Here is a 25,052-nt window from a genome sequence, read left to right on the forward strand (position 1 = left end):
CTGCAAATGTCCAGTGGTACCTGGACTTAGGAGTTTATGACTCTGCAATCATCTCCGTTCTTTTTTTTTTTTGAGACGGAGTTTCACTTATGTTACCCAGGCTGGAGTGCAATGGCGCGATCTCAGCTCACCGCAACCTCCGTCTCCTGGGTTCAGGCAATTCTCCTGCCTCAGCCTCCTGAGTAGCTGGGATTACAGGCACGCACCACCATGCCCAGCTAATTTTTTGTATTTTTAGTAGAGACGGGGTTTCACTGTGTTGACCAGGATGGTCTCGATCTCTTGACCTCGTGATCCACCCACCTCTCCGTTCTTTAAGAGTATATCTTACCAGTTCCCCAAGTACACAGGTTACTGCCTTTGCCAGGCCAGCATGACTCCCTTCAAGCAGGGTAATTTGCCACACCCATCAGGTCTGCCACTCAGTGAGGCATTTTTAGGAATGTCACCCACAGCCTACAGTTCTTAAGAGTTAGGAATCTATGATCTACACCTTGAGTGGCACGAAATAGCAAGCCCCTAGAAGCTTCTCTTATTAATGGCATCATTCTCACGACATTTGAACAAATATGAAAATGACCAGATCACCTTCTCTTAGATTTTATAGACCACTAAGCAAAGAGGCCTGAGCTTTCTTCAACACTTTTCTGACCCTGATTTATTCTCTGTCAATGAAACTACATCACTTTCCCTTCTACTGTTTTTGCCTTCCTGTCTACAAAATATGGCCCTGATACCATTAGCCCATTCCAGAAGATAGCAAAGAACCAGACAGATATTCTTGACTGTGAATTTCAAATAAAGCCACTTGGGCTACTTCTAATTACCAGCCTACTGCCTTTAGTCCTAATGTCAAATGTGCTTAGTAACACTCAAGAAAATCCAGATACTATATCTCATCTCAATTTGGGTACTATTTTGAATATTTTACAAATAACTGCAGGCAATAAAACAAGACAGACATGGAAAAGAGTATACACAAATAGTGAGTTCACAGTGGGGAAAGGATAAAAACACAAAGGTAGAAAACACTTTCTGGTTTTGGAACAAAAGACACAGTGGCAAAGGATGGTGTCCATGAATAAAAGATCTAAGTATACAGAAAAACCACCAAAAGTAAAAGAAAAAAAAACCCAGAAAATATTTATTTTATATGCAGGTTACTACTGTTGGCTATAAAAAGAAATCCTTTAAAAAGAGTCTTTGGAAGCAAAAGATAGGAAGGTGTAAATGAATTAAAAACAGGCTAGGCCGGGCACGGTAGCTCCGCCTGTAATCCCAGCACTTTGGGAGGCTGAGGCAGGCAGATCACGAGGTCAGGAGATCGAGACCATCCTGGCTAACACGATGAAAACTCATCTCTACTAAAAACACAAAAAATTAGCCAGGTATGCTGGCACCCGCCTGTAGTCCCAGCTACTTGGGAGGCTGAGGCAAGAGAATGGCTTGAACCCAGGAGGCGGAGGTTGCAGCAAGCCGAAATCACACCACTGCACTCCAGCCTGGGCAACAGAGTGAGACTGTCTCAAAACAAAAAGCAAACAAGCAGGCTAATGACAGGCAACATCATGTGTATGCCAAGATGGAGTATAGCCATAAAAGCCTAATGCACACATGCAATGTATTAAGTTGAAAATGCGTGTCTCTTCAGCTTCATATCTATTAAAGGAACAAACAATTTACAGGTTGCTATATTATGGGAGTATGATATGTGGAGTGTCAACCTTTTCTCTTCAAACTGAACCATGTTAAGTAAAATCAATGATGGGGTTTAGGGGGTAGGGGAAGGAAGGGGAAAAGCAGGGAGAAAAAAAGTTTTTAAAAATCTCTGCCTCAGCAAAAGTTTTCATTAAAATTTTAGACAAATGATCCCTGTGTCCTTCTCCCTTGCTGCCTGGGGCTCCATGCTATTTCTATGCAAATAACAACCTCGTGGTTTATATCTTATTATTTCCACCGGAGCTGCGGCGACATGACCTGAGACATGTAAGAGGTGGGGGTGGGGGGGGAATTGGAGAGGAGAGAGAAAGAAAGAGAAAGAGAGGGGGGGGAGAGAGAGAGAGAGAGAGAGAGAGAGAGAGAGAGAGAGAGAGAGAGAGTGGGTGTTCACTCAAGTGTGAAAAAATATTGTCAGGAGTGAGCATCAAGAACAAAAAAAAAAAATTGCAGGGATAACGTGTTTATTTCAGTCCCCCCCAAAACCCCCCAACCCCCCCTTCCTGCAAACCAGCACCTTTTAAAATTCATTGGGCATCAGGCGATCATGCACAATCCATCTGCTTTCACTTTATCATTTGCATTTCATGCCTCCTGGCTTTTGATGTGCTGATACTTTGATGCAGTCAGGAGACGCGCATTATCATTATTTCAATTTTCAAAGGGGTCAACGGGATCGGCACTTGCACACACAAGATTTTTTCCCCTACAACCTCTGCATACCCCCACTCCTTATTTTTCACCCCAATGTTTAACATAAAGGATGAAGACTCAAAAAGGTGGGGGTCAAATGTTTACAGTCTAAGACTGTATATAAGCTTGCACATGTCTCCTACATTTCTACTTTACACAGGTACATACTAAGAGCAAAACAGCCAAGGCTTAAGAAAGGAGACTCTATAATGTTTGAAACACACAAAGACTTTCTCACACATGGACACTCAGGGAGGTACACAGACAGAGAAAGAGGGGGATCTATATGCAAGACACAGACACAAAGAGACAGACCAGCACCCACAAAGAAAGAGACATGCACTCAGGGTGACTTGCACACACCCAGAGTACACAATACAGAGATACCTACAGAAAGAAAGGAAGAAAGGCAAACAGAGATGAAGAAAGACACCAGCACACACAAATACAACACGTACAAGGAGTGAGTCAGAGGAAGCCATCTGAGCATGGTAGTTTCCTTTTTCATACCTGACAGGCAAAGGGGCTGATAGGACATTCTGAACGAATCTGCATGAAATCGGTGTCTTCAGCAGCACAGCTCTATACTTGAGCTGACATGAAGACAGTGAAGCAGGCAGAGCAACGTTAGGTAACCTCTGTATCCGATCACTCCCTTCAGCTAAAAATGATCATGTCTTTTTGGAAGTGAGCATTGTTTGGTAAGTTGAAACTATAGCTTTATTTGTCTTTCCCCCTGTAACTAAGCTTTTCTTTTTACAAGAGCCCTGTAAGCTATGAAGGTGAAGATAATGAATTTGATTAGAACAATTCAATCACATTTTAAGAAATCAATCTCTAATGTTTCCTTATGGCACAAATGAAATTCAACTAGCGAGTTTTCTAGCAAAACAAAACCAAAAACCCAACATCTGCTTTTTGTAATATTTTTTGTATATAATACAGTATCTGGGAAGGGGGAAGAAACTCAATATAAGAAGATACATTTCAGAAATTAGCTCTCTGACTGAGTATGGGAACATCATGGAAATATAGGTATCTTTTAAAAATTCTCTTCTCATAGATAACGGTACCTAAAATTCTCTCCGGCATTCATCAATATCTCATCCTAACAAGGTATCCAAAAGAACAACTTAAAAAACAAAAACAAAAAACCCTTAAGACTCCTCCTGCAATAATAATCTTTAGTAGTGGTTTGCAATCTTTATTTCCAGGCCACTCTCCAAAAAGGGAGGAAGACAGCCAAGTTTGCCACTGTTAGCACTGCTGTGCCTTTCCTCGGTGGGAAAAGCAAACCTAGAGGAGGATACAGAGTTCATCTGAATGCAGAGAGCAAGCTGATGGCATCAAACGATTCCTCTAATTTCTGACATCCACAAAATCTAATTAAGCCAGTGAAATTATCAACTTGTTCCTAAATGGGAATGATAGAACACTTAGTTCTTATCCTTACAGTTCAAAGTCAAGACTGGATAAAAAGTTCCTGCAAGTGTAGTAAATATCCGATACAATTTAGTATATGTATTAACTCCATAAGCTCAATCACCAAATCATGTTAGAGAGAGGAATGGGAAACTGAAATTTTAGTGAGGGCCAACACTTTTTGCCAAGAACTAGGTACTATTTTTTTTTAAAGAGATGGGGTCTTACTATATTGCCCAGGCTGGATTCAGACTCCTGGGTTCACTCTATCCTCTATCCTCCTGCTCCAGCCTCCTGAGTAACTGGGAATCTAGGCATGCCCAGAAGAACTAGGTATTTTACTTATGTTTCCTCATTTGAGCTCCACATTATTTAAAGGTTTAAGTTGTTATCCCCCTTTGACAGATAAGAAAGCTGAGGATTTGAGAGGTTATATAAACTGCACAAGGGTAGTCAGCCTCAGATTATTCCATTATATTTTTCTGGCCCTGAAGAGAAAATAATTTTCCTATGCTTGCAAAGATGTCAACTGCATTGTCTTTTATATATTCAGGTATCCTTAGATAGTTTTCACTCTTACGAGCAGTGACCTGCCATTATTTTCTCCCCTTCGGAAAAGCCCTTGTGAAGTTGGATTAAAAAGGCACAAACCTTTCTTTGGAAGAGAAGATAAATCTTTATGCATACTCTTTCCCAGTAATTCATCCATGCATCCATCCACCCATCCTCCCACTCAATATTTGCCAAATATTTCTTCTATGTACAAGAGACCACCATGGATGCCCTTTCTGAGAGATGTATTCACATATTTCACAAAACCATTAAAACTTGATATCCTCAACACCTAGGCCAGTACCCAATTCATGATGTAGGCCTGAAATGGGAACTTGTACAACTGGAATCACAGACAGCTCAATGTGTGAGTACAGCTGTCCTCACATCTTTTACTAGTAGATGAAGAAAGGGAGTGGAGAGGTGGGATAGAACAGAAGCATTCAATTAATTCTTTCTACAAAGATACTATAAGCTCTTTGGAGTACGGGTTTTACATGGTTTGTTCACTAACATATACACAGGGCTGGGAATAGTGCCTAGAAAATAGTAGGTACTCAAAATAGTTGATAAATGAAATGAATGAATGAATAAAAAGACAAGCAAGTCAATGGGCAGAAAAGATGGAGAAAGAGGGGAAGAGACAGACTGAGGAAGGCATGGATTGAATTGCTTCCTTCCAATTAGGATCTTGAATTAAGAATTCACAAAATAATCTTCAATCAGCTATGCATACTTCTTCAAAACCCTAGAAACTTACTTTGTTGAGGGCTCCAGCTCCTGTTAGAATTAAGTGAGAATTCTCAACCTGAATGGTTCTCTGTCCCAGCCGGACAAGGTAAGCCCCAATTCCAATGGCCCGGCACGTCACCTTAAAAGAGAATAAATTCTACATGTCACATATTTATGTCCTCTCTGAAGCTTTAAGAACTAAGGCATACATAAGTAAAATCCACATTACCAGAAATAAACATTGCTTTTTATAAAGTCTGTTTGATTGATACACACACACACACACACACACACATTTCCTAGTCAAAGAAAAGAAATCCAGTGATTCAAAATTCAGGCTGGGTGCAGTGGTTCAGGCCTATAATGCTAGCACTTTGGGAGTCTGAGGTGGGCAGATCACTTGAGCCCAGGAGTTCAAGACTAGCCTGGGGCCGGGCAAGGCAGCTACGCCTGTAATCCTAGCACTTTGGAAGGCTGAGGTGGGTGGATTACTTAAGATCAGGAGTTTGAGACCAGCCTGGTTAACATGGTGAAACCCTGTCTCTACTAAAAATACAAAAATTATCTGGGCATTGTGGCACATGCCTGTAATCCCAGCTACTTGGGAGGCCAAGGCAGGAAAACCATTTGAACCCAGGAGGCAGAGCTTACAGTGAGCTGAGATCATGCCACTGCACTCCAGCCTGGGCAACAGAGTGAGACTCTGTCTCAAAAAAAAAAAGACTGACTTTGGCAACATAGTGGGACCCTCATCTCCACAAAAATTTAAAAATTAGCTGGAGGTGGTGACATATGCCTATAGTCCTAGCTACCTGGAAGCTGAGGCAGGAGGATCACTTGAGCCCAGGAGGTCAAAGCTGCAATGAGCTATGATTGCACCCACTATACCCTACTCTGAGTGACAGAGTAAGACCCTGTCTCTTAAAAAAGATTCTCCACTTTGGGAGGCTGAGGCGGGTGGATCATGAGGTCAAGAGATTGAGACCATCTTTGCCAACATGGAGAAAACCCATCTCTACCGAAAAGATGAAAATTGGCCAGGTGTGGTGGTACGCGCCTATAGTCCCAGCTACTGGGGAGGCTGAGGCAGGAGAATCACTTGAACCCAGTAGGCAGAGGCTGCAGTGAGCTGAGATCATGCCACTGCACTATAGCCTGGTGACAGAGTGAAACTCATGAAGGAAGGAAGGAAGGAAGGAAGGAAATAAAAAGAAGTTAAACTAAAAGCTAAAACAAAATGCTAGGTTTATTTGGGAAATTCAGTTATTTATATTATCCTATCTTCCTATTATCATGCATGATTAAAATAAAATTGTAGATGTACAATTTGGGACTGAATAGCAGTGATAGGAGAAAAAATAAACCCAGCCACACAGCCAGCTCTTCAAAAATTTCACATTCTGGAAAGATTTACCAGGCTGATGGTAATGATCTCATCATAGGCCAATGAGGATTCTCCAGCAATCATTCCAGAACCTCGAAGGTTCTCGGCTCCAATTCCCTCTTCTTTCCCAATAATATCTGTTATCTTGTACCTATTGGATATGGTCATGTCAAATTATGAAGGTTAAACACAGTAACAACAAGCCATTAAAAGAATAATCACCGTGAAAAGGCTGCTAAAAGAGTATTGAAACTTATATTTAATACCAGGGCTTTATGTGCTTCCTTTTATACTCTTCACTCATATGTCTTTCCTTCTTAACTTGGTGCCTATTTTACCTGGAAGCAATATGGTTTAACAGAAAGAGCAAAATCTGGAATCGAGCAGACAGATTTAAATCCTTGCTCTGATACATGCAGGAGTGTGACTCTAGGGATAGTAATAACTTTTACAAATAATAATATCTACCTTTAAGGGTTGACAAGAAAGTTAAACTAAAGCAAACAAGGAGAAGGGTTGATGTTATAGATGACCCTCAGATTTTAGAAGCCCTGTCTTACTTTCTAGAACAAGTTTCTGAAAAGCAGGGTAAATGCATATCTCTATAATGAGCAATAGGTATCATATCAACAATTTTGGACAATTTTACATAGGAAGAAAATATCCAAATAGAGAGGTAATGAGAATGCTCAGCTTAGTTTCTCAAGTGAAAAATCCTCTTCTAAGGTCAGATGAAGCGAAGGTCAGAATACTGAACTCTCATTCCTGCTCCTTCATAAATATCAACTACATACACAAGGATCCCTGGATATAGTCCTCTGGAGGGGCAGGTGGAATGTGTGTAGAAGTGAAATGCTGACCAAGTTGTCCAGAAAGCATCCTGTGGATCTAGTGGGAGCAAGTGGGAGTCATTCATCTGTCTTCCTGGCAGGGGTTTAGGAGTGATAGCTGATAATGGGAAATGGGAAATGGGGAATGCAACTAATAAAAGTAAGGAAAAATACAAAGTTGGAAGTAGAGATGGGCATATATTATTTATTGTTCCACGTGTACCCAGAAGGCATGGCAGTGGGCACAGTTTTATAAATTGAAATAATAAATAAGTACCCCATAGTGGCTCTTAAACTACTTCCTCCTGCCCCCATATTTTCCAGCTCCCTTCTTCATTTCCAGCCCTCCATCAATTCTTTTTCTTTGCCCTTGCTGTTGGTCTGTGACTTTATATCTCTGCTTCCCAGATTCTGCTGTCTTTCTATTTTCAGCCTTTCCAAATATCCAATAATTTCCTAATTCTTCCTTTTGTCCTGTATCTAGACTATCCTAAAGTTATGTCAGAAATGAAGCTACTGTCCCTTAAGGTGGTTAATTAACTACATTAATTGTATATGTGTGTGTGTGTCTGTTGTTCTTATAAGGTCCATATAGTCATAGTCAAGGACCCAGCCATACTTGCCTGTGACAAACTCAATATTCATAGATTCCAGAAATGAAGAGTTAAAAAAATCATAGGGGAAAACTCCATTCAAAGTAGCAAGAAAAAATGCAAAATATTTAGAAATGAGCATAAAGAAATTGGCAGAATCTCAATGTAACCGTATTGTGACCCAAGGCACCATGATGAACTCCCAGAAGCACAAGACATTTTAAATTTTTGAGAGAAGCACTATAATATGTGATATCTGTGAACTAGTAGCTTTAGATAGTTCACAGCTTAACTGTAGAATAGTGCTACATTCCTTTTGAAAATGTCTTGTCTGCCAGGCACTTTGGCTCAAGCCTGTAATCCCAGCACTTTGGGAGGCCAAGGCGGGTGGATAACGAGGTCAAGAGATTGAGACCATCCTGGCCAACATGGTGAAACCCCGTCTCTACTAAAAAATACAAAAAAACAATTAGCTGGGCGTGGTGGTGGGCACCTGTAGTTCCAGCTACCTGGGAGGCTGAGGCAGGAGAATTGCTTGAACCTGGGAGGCGGAGGTTGCAGTGAGTCGAGATCACGCCACTGCACTCCAGCCTGGTGCCTGGAGCCTGGCAACAGAGCAAGACTCTGTTTCAAAAAAAAAGAAAAAGAAAAAGAAAAGAAAATGTCTTGTCTTTGCAAAGCTATTTTGAAGTTTCTGTGAAAACTGAATGAAGAACAAGAAATGAGGGTGGCTATATCCAAGCTGATTCCAAGGTTTGAGATGTTTTGCAGACACAAATATCTCATTAGTAAACAATTATTTAAGAATAAATTTTTTCAATTTATGTATATATTTTTTCAAATGATTATTAAGTTCTTAGGACACAAAAACTTATTAAGTTGTTTACCTAATAAACAGAAATATTAAGTATATCTTATAGCCTAGGGGTGCTATGAAAAAAATTACTGAGACCCTAAGGATGCCATGAACCAAGAAAGTTCGGGAACCTCTAGCAAAACCTATATGAAGAAAACTATCAAACTTCAAAACAAAACAAAAACAACACTCATATAAATGGAAAAACATGCCATGTTTCTTTCTGGGAAGAGTTAGTATTAGGAAGGCGTCGGATCTTAAATTAATGTGTAAACTCAATGTAATCTGAATCAAAATCATTATGGAAACATTTTTGGCATTAGAAAAACATGAGCTTCTACCCAAGCACAGTGGTTTACACCTGTAATCCCAGCTACTTGAGAGGTTGAGGTGGGAAGATTATTTGAGGTCAGGAGTTCGAGACCAGCCTGGGCAACATAGCAAGACTCTATCTCTAACATAATAATTTAAAAATTAGCTAAAATAATAAATAAAAAAATTAGCTGGGCATGATGGCACTTGTCCATATCCCAGCTACTTGGGAGGCTGACATGGGACAATCTCTTAACCTCAGGAGTTTGAGGATGAAGTGACCTATGATCCTCTTCCCAGCTTGGGCAACAGAGTGAAACCCTGTCTTTAAAAACAAAAAGCAAAAACCCTCTACATTAAAATAAAAGTAGTCAATGAGACTTGAGGAAAAATAAAGAATGTGAGAAAATTTGCCCCACTAGAATAGCTGAAATAGTGTGGCATTACCCCCAGAGTAGACAGACAGAATAAAAAACACAAGAGTAAATTTTCAATAAATCATATTAGAGCAATTAACATTCTTTTTTTTTTTTTTTTTTTTTTTTTTTTTGAGATGGAGTCTTGCTCTGTCACCCAGGCAAGAATGCAGTGGTGCAATCTTGGCTCACTGCAACCTCTGTCTCCTGGGTTCAAGCAATTTTCCTACCCCAGCCTCCCAAGTATTTGGGACTACAGGCACACGTCACCAGGCCTAGTTAATTTGTGTATTTTTAGTAGAGAAGGGGTTTCACCATGTTGGCCAGCCTGGTCTTAAACTCCTGACCTCAAGTGATCCTCCTGCCTCAGCCCCCCCAAAGTGCTGGGATTATAGGCATAAGCCAACATGGCCGTCTAAGCAATTAATATTCTTAAAAATACTAACAGATAGATTATATAAAAACGTTCAACTTCACTGGGAGTCAAAAACACAAGTTAAAATAACAACTGCTGTTCTTATTCCATTTTATTAATTGACAATAATCAATGTTGGCAAGGGTAAAGAAAAATTAAAGAGGGAAACAAATCCTATTCTACACTGCTGACAGGAATGCTAATCTTGAGAAGGCAATTTAAAATCATTGTTTTAAACCCTTAAAAATTGACTTTCTGACCTGCAATTTCGCTTTTAGAAATTAACCAACAAGGGATGATCAGAGCTTTTAATTCCTAAAAGTTTATATAAAACTTACATAAATGTCCCTTAGGGGGTTCAGCCCAGAGATGTGAAAAATTAGAAATAGTCTGAATGTTCAAATATATTTATTATAATAAAATACTATGTAGCCATTAAGCATCATATTCTTAAATAATATTTTAAGAATACATGAAACTTCCCCAAAAATAGTTTTTAGTGAAAAGGATAAATTATAAAAGAAATTCTTGTTATAATCTCAATCACATAGAAAGAAGATATGTCTCTAGAAAAGACAGCAAGAGTATGACATAAATTCATAATAATGGCCTGAGGGTAGGGTTGTGGCTAATTTTTATTTTTCTTCATAATTGTTTACATGTTTCAGTTTTTCTAAAATGAATTAAGTATTATAAATTTAACAACTTCAATCAATAACAAGACTCTTCAGTTAATAAGTGGTAGAGCTGGATATACACCTAAGACATCTACATTATGTCATTAATGTTCTGCAAGGTTATGAACAGCTGTACAATAAGGAAACAAATACCATATTCTCCTTTCTTTAGTCCTGACCAAATTATTCCAATACATATTATATACCTACCTGGATTCTCCTTCATCCTCTACGTGTTCACAATGGACAGAGTTGAGAGCACTGACTCTCTTATAATCTTGAGGGGTCAGATATAAATACTTGTATCCCTGTGAAGCATAAATAGTTTTTAACTCATTATTTGCCATTGTCATATAACCAGAAGATACAGCAAAACATACATAATGAAGCTTGTTCCACAGCTAGCTTTAAATTGCCACATCATTTCTTAAGTTTACTGTTTAATAGAATACTAGCACAGACAGTCCTCCTTTGAAAGATATAAGTGCCTATTTTTGCAGTCACTAACTGTCCTTGAAACAAGATACCTTATAGCTGCAATTCTAAGTATATTTCATTTTCAACAGGGTTAAAGGGTCATTTTCTGATCTTTAGTGACATCTCTATTAAAGATATCAACATGAAATTATAGAATTGTGTGAACTACTATTTTTCACTCTCTCAAATCCACGGCATCATCAAAATATATACAAGAGCAAGGGATAACAGAGAACCACAAATCTAGGAGATCCAATATTAAAATCAAAAGTCTAAGCAGTGCTGCTAATAGCTAGTGAACACTGAACTCAGATCTTTTGTTTTTTCAACAAACAACTCCTAATGCCCATTTACATTTAAAAAATTATACTAACATTTCATAACTGATTTATATGTATCTATACATACACACATCCACATACAAAGTAGAGTTACATGGTATATGTGTTTAACTTAAGTGAATTAGTCACTCAGTCAAAAAAATAAGTAAACACAGGGAAACATTTTAAATACTATGAGAAATTATGCCCACCATTTAACCCAATAATTTTGTGTCCCACAGTGAGCACAACATGGAAGAGACATGACTCTGCAATTGGTCTTGCATGATTTGTGTCGAGAATGCCTGATAGCACTGAGTGTCATTAGCATGTCAGTCAGTACACATTTACTGAGTGCCTATTATGTACAAGGTACTATTCCAGGCACCAGAAAAACAGGAATTTACAAAACAGACAAGAATTCCTACCCTTATAAAATGTACCTCCTACTGGAAAAGTCAGGAAATACACAAAATAAGTAAAATGTATAATGTTAATGGGAATAATGTTAAGGGAAAAAAATAAAATAAAAGAAGGTAGGCAGAGTCAAACTTTTAGAAAAAATAACCAAGGAAAGCCTCACTGAAAAGTGTCATTTGAGTAAAGACCTGAAGGAGCTGAGGCTATGAGACACGAAGATATCTGATGAAAAAGCATCCTAGGTAGAAGGAACTGTAAGGACAAATACATTGAGGCATGGTGTGCTTAGCAAGTTTAAGGAAGTAAAGAGTCAGGTAGGGCCAATGTGTGGAATGGTTGGGAGAGGCAGTGCAAGAAATGAGGGAAGAGTGGTACTGGAAAGCCGATCTATGTAAGGCCTTGTAGGCAACTATATGATCTTTGGCTTTTACTTGAATGAGCTGGGAAGCTATTAAAGGGTTTTAAACAGAGAAAAATTTTGTAATCTGATTTATATTTTAACTGGATCATTCTACATTTTTTTTTTTTTTTTTTTTTTAAGCAGAGTCTCCTTCTGTTGCCCAGGCTGGAGTGCAGTGGTGCAATCCTGGCTCACTGCAACCTCTGCCTCCCGGGCTGAAGCAATTCTCCTGCCTCAGCCTCTCAAGTAGCTAGGATTACAGGCCCCTGTCACAATGCCCTGCTAATTTTTATATTTTTAGTAGAGACGGGGTTTCATCATGTTGGCCAGGTTGGTCTCGAACTCCTGACCTCAAGTTGATCTGCCTGCCTTGGCCTCCCAAAATGCTAGAATAACAGGCATGAGCATGAGCCATTGAGCATGGCCTCATTTCTACATTCTGTTAAGAACAGACCTTGGGTGGGGCTGGGAACAAGGCATGAGGCAGGAAGACCTATTAGGAGGGTACTGCAATATGGAGGTAAGAAGAGTTAGACTACTGCTATTGCTAGTAAGTAGCAGTGGTATTGGTTAGACGTACTCAGATTCTGGATATTTTTAGGTAGGGCTGTAAACAAGATTTGCTGTTTAGATGGACGAATGGGGTGTGGAAATGAATGTGGGGTATGCAAGAAAGACAGAAGTCAAGATAACTCCAAGGTCTTCTATTTGAACAAAGGAAACAACAGAGGTACCATCTGTTGAGACAAAGAAGACTGTGGGAAGAACACATTACAGGAAGATTAGAAGCTACACTTTAGGCAGATTAAGTAGAGATGTTGAGTCTGGATACACGAATCTCATGTTGAGGGGTAAGATATAAAGTTGGAAGCTTATCAGCTTGTGTATAAAACTTAAAGCTTTAAAAGACTGGATAAGGCTCGGTGCGGTGGCTCCCACCTTATTCCTGCACTTTGGGATGCCGAGACAGGCGGATCACTTTGCGCTTAGGAATTTGAGACCAGCCTGGGTAACAGGGTGAAACCCTGTCTCTACAAAAACACATAAAATTAGCCAGGCATGCTGGTGCACAGTCCCAGTTACTCAGGAGGCTGAGACTGGGGAATTGCTTGAACCCGAGAGGCGGAGGTTGCAGAGAGCTGTAAATTGCACCACTGCACTCCAACCTGGGCAACAGAGTGAGACCCTGTCTCAAAAAACAAAACATAACACAAAAAGGATGAGATCACCAAGGGAAGGTAAACAGGAAAAGAGGAGTGGTCCAGAGACCAAACCCTTGAATCACTTTTTTCCTTCTACTCTACTTCCTATATTGGCTGCCTTGCCATACCACCAGATGAGAGGGCAAGAAGTTCTGGACTCCCCATTCTCAACCCCGTGGGGTTGAGAATGGGGAGTCCAGAACTTCTTGGTCCTGCGGCAGCCTCTGTGCTCCTGACATGTCTCCATTCACATATTTTTTTACAATTAAAAAAATTGGCCAGACGCAGTGGCTAATGCCTATAATCTTAGCATTTGGGAAGGCTGAGGTGGGAGGATCACTTGAGGCTAGGAGTTTGAGGCCAGTCTGGGTAACATAGCAAAACCTTGTCTTTACGAAAAATAAAAAAAATTAGCTGGGTGTAGTGGTGTGTGCCTGTAGTCCCAGCTACTTGGGAGGTAGAGGTGGGAGGATCACTTGTGCCCAGGAGTTGGAAGATGTAGTAGGCTATGAATGTGCCACTGTACTTCAGCCTGGGTGGCAGAGCTAGACCCTGTCTCTTAAAAATAAAAAAAATTGTGATAAAATTAATATAACATAAAATTCAACATTTTGGTTTTTTAAGTTTTTTTGAGTTTCACTTTGTTGTCTAGCCTGAGTGCAATGGCGTGATCCTGGCTCACTGCAACCTCTACCTCCATGTTCAAGAGATTCTCATGCCTCTCCACCTCCCAAATAGTTGGGAATACAGGTGTGTGCTACTATGACTGGCTAATTTTTTATATTTTAGTAGAGATGGTGCTTCACTATGCTGGCCAGGCTGATCTCAAACTCCTGGCCTCAAGTGATCTGCCTGCATCGGCCTCCCAAAGTGCTACGTTACAGACATGAGCTGCTGCATCCAGCCAAAATTCACCATTTTGAAATGTATAACTCAGTAGATTTTAGCATATTCAGATGTTATGTGAACATTACCACTAATTCCAGAATACTTTCGTCAGCCCCACAAAAACCCTGTACCAGATCAATTTCCATATTTTAAAAAAGTTTTTCCATGAGCTTTATTGAAGTATAATTTACATGCAATAAAATTTATGTTTTAAGTGTTATAATTTGATGTTATGACAAATACTTATGTAACCACTACCACAATCAAAATATAGAATATTTCCCTAATCTCCTGAAATACTCTCACATTTAAAGACATGAAAGGCAGCAAAGGAAACTGAGAAAGAGGAGCTGGAACGCAGAAAGATAAAAAGGAGACTTTGGGGTTGTGGAAGCCAACAGGAGAAAGTATTTCAAGGATGAAGGAATAACCAACTGTGTTAGATGCTACTGAATCGTCAAATAACTAAGGTGAGAACTGAGAATTCACCATAGAATTGAGTAATGTAGAATCACAGGTGACCTTGACAAAAGCAGCTACAGTGGAAGATAAGGGTGCAAGCTCAACTGAAGTGGGTTCAAGAGAGAATGGGAGAACATCTGGAGACAGCAAGAACAAACAACTCTTTTAAAAATTTTTTCCTGTAAAGAGAATGAGGGAGAGAGAGCGACTGGAGGGGTGTTTGTATGCTAAAAGGCCTCATATAGCAGAGGGAAAAAGTGCTGATGCACAAAAGAACAGGAGAAGTGCTGATTATACCCTTAAGTTAGCAAGAAAGGAGATCAAGTGTACAAGAGGAGGGACTGGCTTTAGACAGAAGTAGAAACTGTTGATCCAAAGTATAGGAGAGAAGGTGAAGAGAAAGGGCACAACAGATGCAGGTACATGGGAGCTTGAGGAAGTTCTCTTCTCATTGTTCCTCTTTTCTCAGTGAATTGGGAAGCAAGGTCTGATCATATCAGCTAAGAGCGAGGAGAGGGGAAGTGGGTGTTGGAGGTTTCAGGGGAGAGATGTGAAGCCATCATCCAATCAGGAGATTGGTAAACCAGAATTTAAAGTAAGATCAGTCAACAGACCTGTTTTTTTCTCTCCATCAAAGTTCAGCTGGGCAGGTGCAGACATAGGAGCAGAATGGAGAGAGTTGTATTTAAACAAGGCACAGAATAAACAGAGTGAGAAGATAAGCAAGTTGAGAGAGAAAGTTGAAGGTGTAGAAAAGATGGTGATTATAATGATTAATAAAGGATTGACCCTGGAATTTAAGCTAGATAGGAATGAAATGAGGTGTAAGGAGGGAGTGAAGAACAGAAGAAAGGTGGGAGGATCAACAGGTGAGTTCAAGTCAACAGGTCCTGCTGATTTCAAAGGATTGTTGGACTAGAGAGAGGGAGCTGGAAAGAGAGGATGGAGGGGGTGGCAAAGAGAGAGAGATACTTGAAATTGAGATGATGGGGAATGAGAGGCTGAGGTAGGGAACAGGATAGGACCACCGGAAGAAAAGAAGTCAAGGATCCAAGAGGCCAGGTTATGGGAAGGATCACCTATGTGGACATAGCAATCACCAAGAATTATCACATGACTAGTAGTACTGGACAGAGTGAGAATGTGCCAGGAACTAAAAGATGCAAAGAATGAGAGGGACTGACCAAAGGATCAGAAAACACTTACAAGGAGCAGTGATGGTATGGCACAGTCTGATGACATGAGATTCAAAGATGGGATTTTTTTCAGAGAGAAGGGAGAGGGGTCTGGAAGCAGTAATGAGGATCAAGGAGGACAGTATTCTCCTTCCAGGCTCAGTGGTAGAAAAGAAAAACAGAAATCGGTCAGAAGTTCAGAGGGTTACAGGGGAAGCAACGTCTTTAGAGGAGAGACAGGTTTGCAGCTAAGCAAGTATGTTGGAGCAGAAGCTGAGGAATGTAAGGGATTTTGTGGATGATTGACCATAACTCCTGGAAGCCACAATGAAATAGTTTAAAGATATATATTTTTGGTTTAGCGTGTCTCACACTAAATGCATACCTACTGTTTCATCTAGCACTCAAGTAAAGAAACAGCAATCTGTTTTATAGCAGAAAGAAAAACCAGGTGAACATATTAAAAAATAATTTGTCTCTAACATGGTGTCTTAAGGATTTTCATAAATAATTTTGTTTATATTTAACTGTTACCATAAGTAATGATTTTTGAACTTAAACCTCTACCTCTCCCCAACCTCTCCACACATGTAGCATAACCATATAGCACCTCGAAGTATTATCTGTTCTTAGTGTGTACCTTGTAAGGGTCCTCAGGGTCTACCCAGGCCACATGAAACATATGACGAATTTCTTCTGCCAGTCCAATTCTTGCTCCACTGTTGGCTGCTACATAGATGCGTGGAATACCTTCTGCCCTGGCAAGTTCAGAAGCTCTGAGAAATAACAAATCCTCTTGAGGCCCAAAGGACCCAATTCGGTATGTGATGTCATTGCCAATAACAATGATATCTCGGCCTTCTGGATATTCAGGACTTTTAAGGGTCATTTTCCAAGCTACCATACCAATCTGGAAAGGCATAAATAAACAAATGATCAAAAGTTTCTAACATGCAGAATTTTTTTCAGGTACCTTGAAGGTATCAGAATATACCTAGGCACAGCCATTATGTAAAGATATACATTGCTAAAGAGCCAAACTCTCTGTAGGAAACTACAAAAAACATTCTAGTATACCGCTAGGTTATGCTGAGAACAGCTGGTCTACTGTGTATTTCAAAACTATCTCAGTTCCTTCTTTGGGCCTGCTCAAACCAAAATCTAAATGCACTCAGGATACATGTGGAATGACAGGGCACTGTGATTAAATCTAGAATTCTCCTTTTACTGCCCTATATACAAAGACACTGATATGGTTTGGATGCTTGTCCTCTCCAAATCTCATGTTGCGATGTGATCCCTAATATTAGAGGTGGGGCCTGGTGTGGGTCATGGGGTGGATCCCTCATGAATGGCTTGGTGCCCTCCTCTGCTCTGAGTTCATACTAGATGTGGTTTGAAAGAGTGTGGCCTTTTGTGGGTGAAAGCAATCATGAAGAGAGTGCTATGAAAGTCTTGGGCACACTACAAGAGTACAAGGTAGTAGATTGCTGCTTGCCCACCCCCAAATGACACATGCTGCACTTCTATGGTATGCACATCTTTGCACCTAATCATGTCATGCCAAGTCCCACCTCTAGTACTTGGTATCTCAGCTAAAGAAGATAAGAAGTCTTCAGGGAAAATTGTCTACTATGGGTAGGTATTTGAGAAATCCCCACTGCAGGTGAAGAAATCTGGCATCTGGCTACACTACGACTCCCGTAGCAGCATCCACAACATGTACTGGGTACCAGGACTTGACGACCATGGGCACTGTCATCCAGTGCTAGTGAGATATGGGCCCCCAGCATTACACACGGACCCACTCCATCCAGATTATAAAGGTGGAGACTGCGGCCAGCAAGTGCTGCCAGCTGGCGGCCAAGCAGCTCTATGACGCCAAGATCAAGTTCCCACTGCCCCACCAGGTCCTGCACTGCTCTCACCCAGGTGTGACTCAAATAAACTCAGAAAAAAGAAAGAAAAAAAAAGAAACAGTGTGGCACCTTGCCCTTCACTTTTCTCTTGCTTCCTCTCTCACCATGTAATGTCCTGGGTCCCCCTTCACCTTCCTCCAAGATCATAAGCTACCTGAGACCCCTAACGGAAGCCCAATAGATACAGTTGCCATGCTTATACAGCCTGCAGAACCAATGAGCCAAAATAAACTTTTCTTTATAAATCACCCAGCATCAGGCATTCCTTTATAGCAACACAAATGGACTAACACAGACACCATTTCCATCTTTTATGACATTCGTTCCAAGAAACCTTCAACACACAAGGAAGCAGAAAGAGGATCACTTCTCATGGACTGTACACTTTTCATGATCCAGGCTCCTTGTGCTCTCCTCCAGCATTTAATAGAATCATAGCAACACTCTTTACTGGTTTGTCTCAGGTATGTTCATTCCATTTCTGCAAGAATTTACTAATGTTCAACACTGTGTCCTTGTGAGGAGCTCTTGCTTTCTCCCAGCACCAGAAAACCAAAGGATGCAAAGAACTAATCTCTTGCTGCACTATGATATATGTAAATCTCTGCTCTCTGTTCAGCAGCATCTGGCCAGCTACACAAATAAATGATACTGACTTAAAAGGCAGAGGTGACATGTCTCTTCCCAAACCCTCATAGCCCTCTCCTGTTTTAATCCCCTTCTATATGAGAACTAGTCAATCCTTCTACTTGCATATTTGCTAGTTCCATTTCTTTTCTGTTCACTTGTACTCTAGTTACAATGAAAATGTAGTTTTTCATGTCTGCCTGTCTGTTTCCCCTATACCTAGATAAGTAATGTTTTCCATTCTTTTTCCCCCCTTTCTTTCTGTCTCTCGCCCCCCTCGTCGCCCCCACCACTTGCCACCAAACACAAAGCCTATCAGATGAACATCCCTGGTTCTGCCTAATAGAGCCCAGCCACATCTGCAGCCTTGGTCCCTCATCCCCAGGCTGGTGCATATCACCTCATTGGGGAGCTGGACATCAAGAAGGGCCATTAACAGATGTAAATAGCAGCATCCCTGGAAAGCCACATGCATCACCCAGACTCCACCGGGCCAGTGCTCATAAGCTCTGAGTACACATTCCTCAATCCAATTGCATATCCACTGTAATCAGGCTGGTTGAAGCATGCTATACAGCTATTTGTGATTCTCAGCATTAAGAAATATATATATGAAACACCCACAGATAAATATAAGCTATTTAATATATCATACCATTGGCCAAATACAAATCAAAATGGATATAATACACAGAAAAAAATCCAATCACTTTCTGAGATAAAGTATTACTCTATCTACTCATTAAAGACAGAGAAAGGAAGGAAAAATAGATCATTCAAAAAATAGCACAGAGAAAACTTAAATAGCAGGATAATTTTGGTTGTATTTTTTTAAGAAGCTAGTTAATATAATGCCTGTATGAGGAAAAATATTTTATCAGCTTTTCACATGCCCCTCTAACCCCAAATCTCTTTTGTTTTTCAGGAAGGAAAAGCTATTACCTGTCAATTTTCCTCTAAATGCACTTGTAGTTAGAAAGATTGGGTTTTACACCAAATTTTATGATATATTAACCTTAGCAACCTAGGCCAGAAGCAGTGAGACACAAGCCCTGAAGAATCTACTGCAGCATTTGTGTGCTAATGTAAACACTGTGACCATGTGGCGCTGGGCAGGCAAATAATACTCTTATCTTTCATTACTACCTGGGGACTCTAACTGTGTCACTTGGGCAGTGAGTTCAGCAACTGGCTAGGTCATTATGCTTGCAATATTGACTTCTAATTAGGTGTCAACACAGCAGCACCAAGAACACACTACTCTTTATCAAAGTCTCTCCAAAGTGTGTTACTCATCGACCACCCGCTCTCATCTTAAAAAGTACCATTACAGAATGGAGAGCGCTATCCCAGTCTCAGTACAGCAAGATTCCTGATTGGAAGACATTCAGTTTTGAAGCAGCATGATGGACAAATATCTAAGAAATCATCTATTATTCAATTTACATTAAAATTTAGATTTCAATGCTAATCAAAGGATAGGGCATATAAAGGTAAACATGGGCTTTGGAGTCCAACAAACTTAGATCCAAATCCAGGCGCTATCACTTATATTAACTGTGTGATCTTGACAAAATTATTTAACTTTACTGAGTTTCAATCTCCCCACATGTGAAATTAAGAAAATAATACCCATGGGGGCCAGCCAAGGTGGCTTACTCCTGAATTCCCAGCAGTTTGGGAGGCTGAGGCAGGCGTGTCACAAGGTCAGGAGTTCTAGACCAGCCTGGCCAACATGGCCAAATGTCATCTCTACTAAAAATACAAAAATTAGCTGGGCATGGTGGCAGGCACCTGTAATCCCAGCTACTTGTGAGGCTGAGGCAGGAGAATCACTTGAACCCAGGAGGCGGAGGTTGCAGTGAGCCGAGATTGTGCCATTGCACTCCAGCCTGGGTGACAAGAGCAAGAAAGAAGAAAATAAGACATAAAAACTTTGTCTTTATCTCTCCTCTCACTCTGTCTGAATCTTGCCCATTCCAAAAGTTTCATTCAAATTCCATTTCCTCAGTAAAGCTTCTCCCAGCCTAAAATAATTCCTCTCCTTTTTGATTTCCTACTAAGACCTCTAAGATATATATATATATTGGAGACAGGGTCTCTCTCTGTCACCCAAGCTGGAGTGTAGTGGCACGATCTTGGCTCACTGAAACCTCTGCCACCCTGGGCTCAAGGCAATCCTCCCATCTCAGCCTCCTGAATAACTGGGACTACAGGCTTGTACTACCACACTTGGCCAATTTTTGCATTCTTCTATAGAGCCAGGATTTCACCATGTTGTCCAGGCTGGTCTCGAACTCCTGGCCTCAAGCCATCCTCCCGCCTCAGCCTCCCAAAGTACTGGGATTACAGGTGTGAGCCACCTTGCCCAGCCTGAGAATTCTTCTGATAACTGATCATATGCTGCCTACGATTGCTTTTGGCTTATGATCTTGAACCATTGTATCATCTTTTCTAGTGCTTCCCAGGAACACTACACATAATATGGGAATAACAAATGCTTGCTAGTTCCAGAGTCTTTTTACTTTTTTTCTTTCAATTTAATTTAATTTTTTTTTTCTTAGAGACAGAGTCTCGCTCTGTCGCCCAGGCTGGAGAGCAGTGGTGCAATTTCGGCTCACTGCAACCTCTGCCTCTCAGGTTGAAGTCATTCTCCTGTCTCAGCCTCCTGTTGCTGGGACTACAGGTGCCTGTCACCATGCCTGGCTAATTTTTTTGTATTTTTAGTAGAGATGGGGTTTCACCATATTGGCCAGGCTGGTCTTGAACTCTTGATCTTGTGATGCGCCTACCTTGGTCCACCAAAGTGCTGGGATTACAGGCATTAGCCTGGGACCACAGGGGTGTGCCACCACCATGCCCATATTAAACTAGTACAGAGCCTGGCATGCAAAAGCCCTCAAATGGTAGCTATTATTAACTCAAACGCAGCCGTTATTATTGCCATGAGGAAACTGAGGCACAAATGAATTAAGTAACTTGTCCTTATAGCTAACGAGAATTGTTTATTTTTTTTTGAGACGGAGTCTCACTCTGTCGCCCAGGTTGGAGTGCCGTGGTGCAATCCCAGCTCACTGCAACCTCTGCCTCCTAGGTTCAAGCAATTCTCCTGCCTCAGCCTTCTGAGTAGCTGGGATTACAGGTGCATGCCACCATGCCCAGCTAATGTTTGTATTTTTTTTTTTTTTTTTAAGTAGAGATGGGATTTCACCATGTTGGCCAGTTTGGTCTCAAACTCCTGACCTTGTGATCCGCCCTCTTCAGCCCCACAAAGTATTTATTTTTAAAAAGAAGATTCACATAGACAAATGATATTTTCTTGTTTTTTGTTTGTTTTTAGGTTTTGGAGGTTTTTTTATTGAGACAGTGTCTCAGGCTGTCACCCAGGCTGGAGTGCAGTGGAGAGATCCTGGCTTGGTGCAATCTCTGCCCAGGCTGGAAATGCAGTGGTACAATCTTGGCATGCTGAAACCTCCACCTCTTGGGTTCAAGTGATTATCCTGCCTCAGACTACCAAGTAGCTAGGATAACAGGCACATACTACCATGCCCAGCTAATTTTTTGTATTTTTAGTAGAGACAGGATTTCACCATGTTGGACAGGCTGGTCTTGAACCACTGACTTCAGGTGATCCACCTGCCTCAGCCCCCCAAAGTGCTAGGATTATAGGTGTGAGCCAACAAGCCTAGCCAAGAAATGGTATTTTGTTTTTGTTTTTGTTTTTTTTTTTGAGACTGAGTTTCGCTCTTCTCACCCAGGCTGGAGTGCAATGGCACCATCTCGGCTTACCGCAACCTCCACCTCCTGGGTTCAAGCAATTCTCCTGCCTCAGCCTCCCGAGCAGTTGGGATTACAGGACGTGCGCCACCATACCCAGCTAATTTTTTTGTGTGTTTTTAGTAGAGATGGGCGCGCGGTGGCTCACACCTGTAATCCCAGCTCTTTGGGAGGCTGAGGCGGGCGGATCACAAGAGCAAGAGATTGAGATCATCCTGGCCAACATGATGAAATCCCGTCTCTACTAAAAATACAAAAATTAGCCAGGCGTGGTGGCACACGCCTGTAGTCCCAGCTACTCCGGAGGCTGAGATGGAAAAATCGCTTGAACCTGGGAGATGGAGGTTGCAGCGAACAGAGATTGCGACACCGCACTGCAGCCTGGCCACAGAGCAAGACTCTCTCTCTCAAAAAAAAAAAAAAAAAAAAAAACAAAAAAAAACAACCCAAAAAAAACCAAAAACCCATGATGTAATACTAGCTTAGAAAAGGGCTCAGACTCAGAAGCCACATTCTGAGATTCTGAATCTGAATCTAAGAGAATTTGACAGAACTGAGACTCAGCTTTCTAACTATATATCCTTAGGTAAGTTATCAACCTCCCTGTACCTCAGTTCCTCCACTGGTAAAACAGGGGTAGTAAAAATCTACTGCCTAAGTTTGTTGTGAGGATTAAAGACATGTTAAGTCCTAGGACAGTGCTGGTACATAGTAAATGCATAGTATGCATGACAACTTCATCAATGGAAAAGAATGTTGGGGGAAAAAAACAAAAAAATAAGAAACAAAAAAATAAGCTGATAATTATTGGTATGATGGGATTGTATTGCACTTTTTCCATTCTCCACATTTTCTTTTTTGCGCTTATATTACACTGATAACTTTAACTTTTTATAAAATAAAAAATAACTTAGAAAACTACCAAATTCTTCTTCACTGGGTGATAGGTACATGGGAGTTTATATTATTTATGCCTTTTAGTGTACGTTTGAGCATTTCTATAACACAAACAAAAAAAAATTCTTTAAGGGGGAAAAAAAAAAACTCACCAGCCTAATCAATTTCCCATATTTTAGAGGAACTAATTCTAGATTTTAATCATACTAAAACAGATCTTATTTATATAAAATTTGAAAGAGAGAAACATATGAAAATAAAAAAGCAAGACTCACTTTAAAGAGAAAGAAATATCAAGAACTATGTTAGTTCGTTGGGTTATTTTGTTTTCTAAAACGAAATGCTCTGCAATGATGTGGTAGAGTGTAAACATATGTATATATAGGTTTATACAATATTAATATCTCTACCTGAGAAGTAACTGCTTCAGTGTTTTTCTGGTCTGATGGTTAAATACATATTTATACTTTTAAAGTCAATATTTGTACAATAGAGAAGAACAGTGCCTATCAGCTAAATACATATTTAGGACTGTACCACATGTATTACAAACATGTACTAAAATCGAAAGCTTATATTTATACAGAGCCTTTCATCTTGAAGGGGGCTAAAGAACTTTACAAACATATGTACATAGAAAGATGTTTGCACTGATAGGCAGGGAAGGTATCAATTCACCCACTCGCCTATTTCTTCTAGCAGTCCTGGGTAGGAACACATGGTGTCAACAGATGCAGGTCTGTAACAGCTGCAAAGACATATAACACAATAATCCAGTTGTGATGCACAGTGACTGAGAGGAAGCTTGCAACTTGAGAATAGCAACTGCTCTCCTCCAGTGTAGAAGCACCACAGCTACTTCCAACTTTGTGTTTTTAAATTATTCCCCACCAAACTCAACTAATCACTTGATAAAACTGAATTTGATACTGGAAATGGTTTCTGAATGCAAAATACTTTCTGTCTGATGATGAAAATTAGGTTGAAAAACGCTTCCCCCAGCCCTTGTTAGATTTAAAAAAAAAAAAGGGGTCACAACATTCAGGAGAAATGTTTCAAAATATTCTACCTAAGAATAGTTTCATCTCAAAGGATTAGGTCACTGCTTCAGAAGACAGTCATATTTCCCCCTCATTTAATTAGTACACTGTAAGTTTTTCAGTCAAATTGCTTTCTATAGATGGGTCTATCTACACTATATACACAATGGAGATTTCATACTGAAAATTCTACATTCACTATAAAAGTATACACAGTGTGACAATGTGATTAGCAATGTGACATTCATTGATTTCACCTACGCCCAAGCTGCCATGTATATTAACTGAAGAATAATAACTAAAGGAGACCCCATCGTTGAATCCTCCTTTTGAAGGGGTCTTCTCCAACATTTTTATCCAGGTGAAACCTGGTGAAAATGACATGCCAGGACGAAGAGCTGAAGGAAGATGGAAGAGCTAAGAAATTAACACAAAGGTAGCCTGTAGCCCGCTTGTAAGTGAGCCGGTTTATGGTCTAATGAGTTTCAGATTCGAACAGGCAGTGCCAGCATCTTCTTCTCTGATCACTGCCTCTCTCATGCACTGACCAACCAAGTGGTCCTAGGTACTTACTACAAATTATTTTTTCATTACCGTAGCCATGAATAAGTTTTAAAATATTTAATTTCAGATTATTTTTCATAACAGAGCATTCCAATGAGCAGGTTTATTAGGTTTAGGGTTATCGACCTAAGCTAATTATCTTAAAAGTGAAAAAGGGAAGAGGATCAAAAGAACTACAGTGAATAAGCTAAGGATAAGCAGAAATAAATATTTGTTTCCCTTATACAAGTTCTAAGGCAGAAAATATTTCTTTGGCTACATTCTGATTCTAGAATGAACATGTACA

General features: G+C 40.3%; 1 protein-coding gene and 1 pseudogene across 16 annotated transcripts in view; one reads left to right on the plus strand and one right to left on the minus strand.

Moving 5' to 3' along the window:
• The window catches only part of ACACA (acetyl-CoA carboxylase alpha), a 328,053-nt gene that overhangs the window by 60,740 nt on the left and 242,261 nt on the right, over positions 1–25,052 (minus strand). For all 16 annotated transcript variants that reach the window (XR_004269722.1, XM_032280776.1, XM_032280784.1 and 13 more), the window contains 4 exons: positions 16,583–16,852; positions 10,809–10,906; positions 6,530–6,650; positions 5,144–5,254 (listed from right to left, as the gene is read on the minus strand). Coding sequence is in view for 15 of the 16 variants with exons in the window: in XM_032280776.1 (XP_032136667.1) it covers positions 5,144–5,254; positions 6,530–6,650; positions 10,809–10,906; positions 16,583–16,852 (600 nt within the window). In the remaining variant the exon portion in view is untranslated. The remainder of the gene's footprint in view (positions 1–5,143; positions 5,255–6,529; positions 6,651–10,808; positions 10,907–16,582; positions 16,853–25,052) is intronic.
• Positions 17,389–18,924, plus strand: LOC116552499 (annotated as a pseudogene).

The sequence above is a fragment of the Sapajus apella genome, unplaced genomic scaffold (assembly GCF_009761245.1).
Source record: "Sapajus apella isolate SASKATOON/1434 unplaced genomic scaffold, GSC_monkey_1.0 scaffold12, whole genome shotgun sequence".
NCBI lineage: Eukaryota > Metazoa > Chordata > Mammalia > Primates > Cebidae > Sapajus > Sapajus apella.